The sequence below is a fragment of the Misgurnus anguillicaudatus genome, chromosome 15, assembly GCF_027580225.2.
Source record: "Misgurnus anguillicaudatus chromosome 15, ASM2758022v2, whole genome shotgun sequence".
Lineage (NCBI taxonomy): Eukaryota > Metazoa > Chordata > Actinopteri > Cypriniformes > Cobitidae > Misgurnus > Misgurnus anguillicaudatus.
Window position 1 is genome coordinate 1,925,806 of NC_073351.2, and position 9,358 is coordinate 1,935,163.

Here is a 9,358-nt window from a genome sequence, read left to right on the forward strand (position 1 = left end):
CTCATGCGAGGAAAAGCATGCAATGCAATGAATGTTAATGTAAAACTATGATGATAAAAATAATAACCATTCGCCAACTATAGTCATGACTATCGCCATGAAAGCCTGCCATTGGCGATATATCTGAAGATCGTCGATACACGACCCTAGGCTCCCATCAGAACATGTGGGGGAATTGTTTTGAAAACCTTATTGTGTAAAAATAGTAGCTTAACACATATATGTTCGAGCCACAAAAGGTTCTGGGTGCTAGAGCTTCTACACATAAATGACAATGCGTATGGTGAAGTAGCAACAAAACTTCAAACCAGACATGACTAAATTACTGTAAACATCACAGTAAGTGCGAAGCAGAATCTAAATCACGGCTGGTATGTCCTTATCTCTAACTTTGTATATTCCTAATGTGCTTGTAATGTTGCACTTCTGAACATTTAACGTTACATACTACAGTTATATGATAAAAAAGCTTTGTTTGTTGAGTGTTGGACCTTTCAAACGCAACTTGCCTAAATTACCGTAAACAACATAAGCAGGCTCAGAATCTAAATCACAGCTGGCAAGTCCTTATCACTAACTTTGTATATTTCTAAAGTATATTACAGTTATATGTTATGTTTAGACACGGATGTTACACACAATCATGACATATCAAGCGATCTCTAATAAAGAAATTGTGACACATAATGATAAAATGTTTTAGTCACATTAGACTGCTGTGCAATTCCAGTCAGATCCAATACATATGGTACAACATTGCTTTTTTGTCGCAGACTTTTTTGTAAATCCAGAATCAACTTCTTTACAAATGAATCCAGGACAATGAAATATTCAAACACTGTTTTTCCCACGCGAGCTGGAGCTTCTTTAAAAACAAACTTCAACCAAGCATTCCTAATGTTAGGTTCCAAGGAAAGGTTATGCAGTGACACTGTTCTTCCAGAACAGTACACTCTACAAACTTTGGCAATCTTTAAAGGCATATTTGCTGATAAACGCTGCATACCGTTTGCCTCTCACCACAGGTATTACTTCCCTACACACAAAGCTGTGGGCAGGTCTACAAAAGCAGTCGTTACCATTTGACTTTGGAGGTGATGTTTAAAATCTCTACAACGTCACACATTGGCACATTCCTGGACCGACTGTTTTCTAAGTTTGGTGCCAAAAACTTATTTCAGTAACAAGGAAGTTTTCAGTTCCAAAACTTGCTGAATGTTAGTTTAAGTACGATGACCTCTTATATAATAAGAGGTAAATTGTTAAAATTGATTCTTTGATTCACTGCTCCTTTATAACATTAAAACCATGTCTGCATTTGTGATTGTAAAAACAACAAACAACACACTACTCGACACTGCTCAAAACTTGCATTTGAATTATGGTTTAGTCAGTAGTAAATTCTTTAAATATGAAAACATAGACAGACAGAAGCGGGAGGAATTATAATAATGACCATCATGTCTACATCAACAAGCATAGTAAACTGTTGCCTACAATCATTGTGTTTGTTGTAGTCTAAGAAAAGAGATTTACGTTGGAAACGATAACTCTGGTCATTGCTTACTATGTGATTTGTAACTTTGTAGGTCATTAGCATGTACTAAGTAACACACACTTACGCACCAAAAGAAATGTAAAATCATGAAAAGAAAAATGGGGGGGGGGTATCCAAGCTGATTAAACTTGATGTTTATGAACAAGAAGTCCCTGACTTAAGAAGCATGCAGCTCGTTCTATATAAGAAAACGCACCAAACTTTATAAGCACGCAGCTCGTGTAGTATGAAGAAGAAGTGACTGAATTTATAAGTGTGAAACCTGTACTGTATTCAGAAACGTGCCTGACTTAATAAACGTACAGCTCATGTTGTATGCAGTGGAAGCACCTGACTCTATGAGCGCACAGTTCTTGCTGTATGAAGCAGACAATGATGGAGGAGCATGTGATGTCACACACCAACTAATTGATAATGACATTCATTGACATCTATTTTCATAATCGATTATTATTATTATTATTTTAATGACTAGGTTGTTCAGCTCCTACATTTATATACACTGAACACAATTATAAATGCAACACTTGTTTTTGCCCCCATTTTTCACGAGCTGAATTCAAAGATCTAAAACTTTTTTTATTTACACAAGAGGCCTATTTCTCCCAAATACTGTTCACTCATTTGTCTATATGTGTGTTAGTGAGCTTTTCTCCTTTGCAGAGGTAATCCATCAATTATTACATTGACAACATGATTAGTGCATCGGTGTGCCTTAGGCTGGTCACAATAAAAGGCCACTCTAGAATGTGCCCGGACAAGGATTAGACTAGTCCTAGACTAAAATAAATTTAAGAGCTATCCAAACTGAAAACAACCTGCACTGACATATCTCGTGCCCTTTGTTTTGCCTCAAACTGCACAAAAGTAATGTGTTTAGTAAGGCATGTTTGTTAAAAGTTATATTTCCTAATTAAACTAAGGCCTAGTCCTGGTTTAAAATAATCCTTGTCCGGGAAACCGCCCCTAAAAGTTAGGCTGCCAGTTAAGTAGGATTTGTCAGATAATGATAAAAATTAACACTAGGTGCCAGATTAACACCAACAACTGGAGGGTATCTGAAAGTGCTATCTAATTTCTTTTACTAATTTCTCATTTAAGGTTTTTTATACTGTGCTTCAGAATATATTTAACCCATGAAACATGCTGCACTTTCACTCCTGTTAGAATAACTTTAAACAAGACTCCGAAATGTACGAAATTGTGGGTTGTTGTCTTGTGTTTATATGTGATAATGCATGCTTTTATATGTGTATTCATAAGTGAATTGTGATTTAATAACCGCAGGGCCCCTCATATAAGGAATGCTTTTAGTTTTTTACTTTATGAAAGTTGCTTTGATTTTTTTATTTTAGGATACAGCACAGCCACCTTAATGCATGCATATTGACAATGATGATTTTTCCATAATCTCCAGCTCTCTCTCAACTACTCACTACAAAAGCTCTTCAGATAGATTACACTTGACTAGGTGTGTCCTGGATTAAAAATGTTTTGTAATCCCTGCTCTAATATAAATACAGACTGGTCCTTATTTCAAATGTATGTTTTTTCCGCCATTTTACCATTGTTACAATCGACAAAAAGAGTCATCGTTATCTGTAACTTAATTTATTGCAAATTAACCGCCCCTAAAAGTTTGGCTGCCAGTTAAGTAGGATTTGTCAGATAATGATAAAAATTAACACTAGGTGCCAGATTAACACCAACAACTGGAAGGTATCTGAAAGTGCGATCTAATTTTGATCAGCGTTCTTTTACTAATTTCTCATTTAAGGTTTTTTATACTGTGCTTCAGAACATATTTAATAATTAGTCTAACATCTTTAACTTTTAGAGTTATTCTAGATGTACTAAAACACATTTTTAATATTTACTGTAACTGTATACAGCGTGGAACAGTGCTGCACTTCGTCATTGATCAAAATACCTTAAAGTTGGGAATTCTGTTGTGTACAGGTCGAGGAAAATTTGCCAGATTTTGGTCCTCGATGTAATCCCACACTTTATGGCGAATGTCCCATTTACTCTCCTCCCCTGTAAAACAAATCACAATGAATGTCAAAACAAACTCAATAACAATAAATAACCGAAATATAACTTATAGCAATTAACCTTTAATCTTTAAAACTTGCTCCATTACACAACGGTAAATCATTCAGCAGTAGAAAGTAGTAAACACGACAGTGTCATTTGAAGGTTCTGTTTAAAATTTCTTCTGTGTTTTTTTATTGGCAGTTTGCAAACATGGTGCATTACCGCCATCTTCTGGACTGAGCTGTGAACTCATTGGCTGCCTCCGAAAACTCCAAGTAGTACCCCAGAAAGAGCATCCATGCATCAGATAGAGTTCTGGGGGCTCATTTATCAAACGTGCGTACGCACAAAAGAAGGCGTACGCCACTCTCTACGCAATAGTTGTTATTTATAAAAAGCAAACGTGACGGGAAAATGTGCTGTCCGTCACGCAAGCTCTGACCAAGGCGTACGCATAAAAACGGGTGAAATGAGAAATGGCGACACCGACGGCAGATGGAAGAAACACGTGAAAGTGAAAGTAAAAATGACAACACTACCTCTCATAAATAACATGAAGACTTCACAAAGCAAGTCTTACAATTAACAGCCTACACGAACACCCGTTTGATCGCTCAGCAGTGAAACAAAATAAATAAATCGAAAATTACAACAAAAATTCAAATGAACACATATTTGCTAAAAGAAAAGTGAAATATGTTCTGCAATAATATTGGCATGTTGTGCAATTCATCCTCATAAAGAATATGGTAACACTTTATTTTACGACCCGCGAAGTACCGCGTAATTAAACTGAATTTACAGCGTACCTATTTGTAACAACAGGGTACCTCTACAGTACGTACTTGTAGGTATAAGGGGAAAATTTGTTAAGTTTGGGGTAATAAGGGGTTAAGAATATGAAGAATTATAAATTATTTATTCTCTAAGTATTTTATAACTACAGGGTACCTATTGTAATATTACGTATGACTTAGTCAAGTCTATGGGGAAATTATGTTTTATTTTTTATGATTTTATTGTGAATTTTTCATATTGACTACTGAATGTTGTATACAGTCGATGTCTATGAGCCACATCGGCAAATAAATATAACAGCACATCACTTTTATTAGCCTATATTACTTGCTTTTAATACCAGCTGATTTAATGTGGTTATCTTTTTTTAAGGTAAGCAGGGGCGGACTGGCCATCTGGCACACCGGGCAGTTTCCCGGTGGGCCGACATACTTTTTGGGCCGCTACATCTCATACTATCTTTGTCTGCTGAGCAGCCCAGTTAGCGTCTTTTTTTCTAGGCAGACCGGCCCACTGACATTTAAGCAGCAGCCCTTTGGTTATTTTTTTAATTACATTAAGCTGGCCCAATGACTGCCCAGCCCAGTCATCGTCCTTTTTTGGATAGACCGGCCCACTCAGCAGCAGCCCATTGGTTATTTTTGATTGACATTAAGCTGGCCCAATTACCGCTTTGGTCTCTGTGCAAGCGAGCATGCGTCGTCGGTCAGTTCACGTGTCAAAATAGAGAGAGAGAGATAACACGCAAGGAGAAACAGGCTCTTCAGCAGACGCTGCAAAATGTGGTAAAATAACACAGCAGGACCTTCAACTCGCGTCGCTGGTGATGATGATGGTGGTGGTGGTGGCACTGGCAGCGCAGCACCAGCACGCAAAGTGTGTCAGTGAGGAGAGGGAGAGAGACGAGAGATAAGTGAGTGTAGTGGCTGGCTGCGGTAAGCAGAACTGCTTTCAAAACACAAGTTTAGATAGATACCCCTTGATAAAACTGAGTCAAAAACACAAAATTTTGGTGATAAAGCTGCAATAAAATAATTGCACTCTTTGCTCTGTGACTACGAGATTGTATCTGATTCGTAGATTTTTCGTTGATTGTCTGTTTCAAAACGTATCATTTCTCTTCAAGCAAAATCAAACAATCCAGGAGATCTGCTTACAGAAAAAGATATGTTTTTTTGTATATAACAACACACTTGACAGATAATCTTAAAAATCTCTATTACTGTAATCACACAAGTTTAGTTCAGTGAATGAATACTTCCTGTACAGTAAGTACTGCAAGTAATAATCAGTTTTCAATATTGCTGTAAGCAGGACTTTGTAAAAAGTCAGCAATTCAATGGCAAATTTTGCCAATAGCTTGTTTTAGGATTCATAAGTGTGGATTACTAAACTAAACTAAACTAAACTAAACTAAACTAAACTAAACTAAACTAAACTAAACTAAACTAAACTAAACTAAACTAAACTAAACTAATAAATAACATGTTCTAGAAGTGTTTGTTGTGTCAACTCTCACTCTTTTCTGCTATTAATTGGGTTTAGTGCTTTTATGGAATTTGGAGTTGCTATCGCTACATATTTAAAGGCGTGCAAAGATGGGTGGTATTTGTAATTATACACTGCAAAAAATTATTTTCAAGAAAAAAAATCTTAGTATTTTTGTCTTGTTTTCAATAAAAAATATCTAAAAATTCTTAAAATAAGATGGTTTTTCTTAATGAGCAAAATGACCCAAGAAAATAAGTCTAGTTTTTACACCAAAAAAATTCAATTTAAGTGATTTTGTGCATAAAACAAGCAAAAAAATCTGCCAATGGGGTAAGCTTTGCATTTAGTGTTTAAGAAAATGTTCAAGATTTTTTGCTTTGCTGCATTGGCAGATTTTTTTGCTTGTTTTATGCACAAAATCACTTAAATTTGATATTTTTGGTCTTAAAACTAGACTTATTTTCTTGGGTAATTTTCATAAAGAAAAAGCATCTTAATTTAAGAATTTTTAGATATTTTTACTGAAAACAAGACAAAAATACTAAGATTTTTTTTCTTGAAAATAATTATTTGCAGTGTAGTGTGGGCCGGTTTGGGCCAAAATGCCAGGGCCGAATTTTTGTCCCAGTCCAGCCCTGAAGGTAAGTACAATAAAACTAGCAGCTTATTCCCTATTTACCAGGAAACTCTTACATTTGCGGACATATTTGAAGTGGTGCTTTGCACTTTTGACTCTGAAACTCTTTTATTTCAAATAACACAATAATGACCACAAAGCAGCACGCTATTTGTTTATTTTAATAGGTGTTGTCATTGGTAGAATAAAACTTTGCAACATGTGTAAACACAAGTATTTTAGCCAAATATAATTTATGCAATGGAAAGCAAAAGACGACTACATGCGTAGGCTACTGCGCAGTTGTAAAGCGTGCGGCCGGCCGTCTGCAGGAGGTTTGCCTGCTGGAACGCGATCCTGAGGTGAAATTTCTTTAAGAGGTATTAACAACTTTCTACACTGTGAAGTACGGCTGCAAGTGATGTGAGCACGATCCGCATGCTGAATAAGGTAACTGGTTTTGTTAATACATGACTAACGCATTTCAAACAATGTTTTTTCAAGAAAGTTGCCAGCTAACTGTAGCAGCAGGTCAGCTAGCACATAAGTTAGCCAAAAATTAATAACAGAAAACTCGTTTTTTTGTCAAGGCACAGTGAAGAAACATTTACTGAAGGCTTTCATTTATGTTTTTTATATGTAATGCAGAACAGCATTTGTGAGACGACATCAACTCAACATCCGAGTGGACAAGAACACCAAGGAAGCCGAGCCGCAAAAACAACGAAAAATTGTCATGATTTTTTATTTGAAATAAAAGTTTTGTGTTAATAAAAATTAAGTGTTGGCTTAATAATAGTGTTTTAAAGAAGTTTTGAAACAAGTTGTTTTAAAATAAAAACAACAATATTCTGTATGTTTATGGTATTTACCCTATAACATTTATAACAAGAGGTGAACAAAGCACCACTTTAGTTTACAGCCCACAAAGGTAAGAGTTACCTGGTAAATACACAGAACAAGCGGGGAATAAGCCCCAGCCAACATTGCAAGGTGGGGCCCATGTGGGCCCCATATGGGCTTCCTATGTGGGCCCTATATGGGTTTGTCCATGGGTTCCACTATGGCCCCACGTGGGTTGCCCACATGAATTTGATATAGAAACTGAGTGAGGTCTCCTTATATGAAACACCTGACTCCACTAATCAGACTCCTTTCAGAATGTTTGAAGCATTTCTTTAATTAACACACTTATCAAACTGATGTACTTTCTGACATTTCTTATTTTCACTCATGCTCAGCTGTGCAAATTAAAATTAATAATTGGCAGGTTAACATTACAAATATCACAAATAAATGTTAACAATAATGCATTTTTATTTAAAATGTTTTATACTGATCATATCCTATCTGTGATATTATTTGCTCTTTGTATAAAAGTGACTATAAACCAAAAGTAATAATTTTAAGAGTTTAAATGTATATAAAATGTATTTTAAGCATAAAATGTTTTGCCCACATAGGTGCCATGAGGGCCCCACATTATTATCCCACATGGGCAAACCTATATGGGGCCCACATAGGGAAACCCACATGGGACCCACATAGTCAACCCACATGGGACCCATATATATTGCCCATGATTTTTTGCTTTGCTGCATTGGCAGATTTTTTGCTTGTTTTATGCACAAAATCACTTAAATTTGATATTTTTGGTCTTAAAACTAGACTTATTTTCTTGGGTAATTTTCATCAAGAAAAAGCATCTTAATTTAAGAATTTTTAGATATTTTTACTGAAAACAAGACAAAAATACTAAGATTTTTTTTCTTAAAAATAATTATTTGCAGTGTACTGTGGGCCGGTTTGGGCCAAAATGCCAGGGCCGAATTTTTGTCCCAGTCCAGCCCTGAAGGTAAGTACAATAAAACTAGCAGCTTATTCCCTATTTACCAGGAAACTCTTACATTTGCGGACATATTTGAAGTGGTGCTTTGCACTTTTGACTCTGAAACTCTTTTATTTCAAATAACACAATAATGACCACAAAGCAGCACGCTATTTGTTTATTTTAATAGGTGTTGTCATTGGTAGAATAAAACTTTGCAACATGTGTAAACACAAGTATTTTAGCCAAATATAATTTATGCAATGGAAAGCAAAAGACGACTACATGCGTAGGCTACTGCGCAGTTGTAAAGCGTGCGGCCGGCCGTCTGCAGGAGGTTTGCCTGCTGGAACGCGATCCTGAGGTGAAATTTCTTTAAGAGGTATTAACAACTTTCTACACTGTGAAGTACGGCTGCAAGTGATGTGAGCACGATCCGCATGCTGAATAAGGTAACTGGTTTTGTTAATACATGACTAACGCATTTCAAACAATGTTTTTTCAAGAAAGTTGCCAGCTAACTGTAGCAGCAGGTTAGCTAGCACATAAGTTAGCCAAAAATTAATAACAGAAAACTCGTTTTTTTGTCAAGGCACAGTGAAGAAACATTTACTGAAGGCTTTCATTTATGTTTTTTATATGTAATGCAGAACAGCATTTGTGAGACGACATCAACTCAACATCCGAGTGGACAAGAACACCAAGGAAGCCGAGCCGCAAAAACAACGAAAAATTGTCATGATTTTTTATTTGAAATAAAAGTTTTGTGTTAATAAAAATTAAGTGTTGGCTTAATAATAGTGTTTTAAAGAAGTTTTGAAACAAGTTGTTTTAAAATAAAAACAACAATATTCTGTATGTTTATGGTATTTACCCTATAACATTTATAACAAGAGGTGAACAAAGCACCACTTTAGTTTACAGCCCGCAAAGGTAAGAGTTACCTGGTAAATACACAGAACAAGCGGGGAATAAGCCCCAGCCAACATTGCAAGGTGGGGCCCATGTGGGCCCCATATGGGCTTCCTAT

General features: G+C 36.1%; 1 protein-coding gene across 3 annotated transcripts in view; it reads right to left on the reverse strand.

The window, feature by feature from the left end:
• Positions 1-3,857, reverse strand: part of mthfsd (methenyltetrahydrofolate synthetase domain containing) — a 47,909-nt gene extending 44,052 nt beyond the window's left edge. The window contains exons 1-2 of one of the 3 annotated variants that reach the window (XM_055173409.2): positions 3,674-3,857; positions 3,489-3,595 (exon numbers count right to left, since the gene is read on the reverse strand). In XM_055173409.2, the coding sequence (XP_055029384.2) occupies positions 3,489-3,595; positions 3,674-3,716 (150 nt within the window). In that variant the 5' untranslated portion in view covers positions 3,717-3,857. The remainder of the gene's footprint in view (positions 1-3,488; positions 3,596-3,673) is intronic. The other 2 variants (XM_055173410.2, XM_055173408.2) reach the window with 2 other exon arrangements.
• Positions 3,858-9,358: the final 5,501 nt, after the last annotated feature.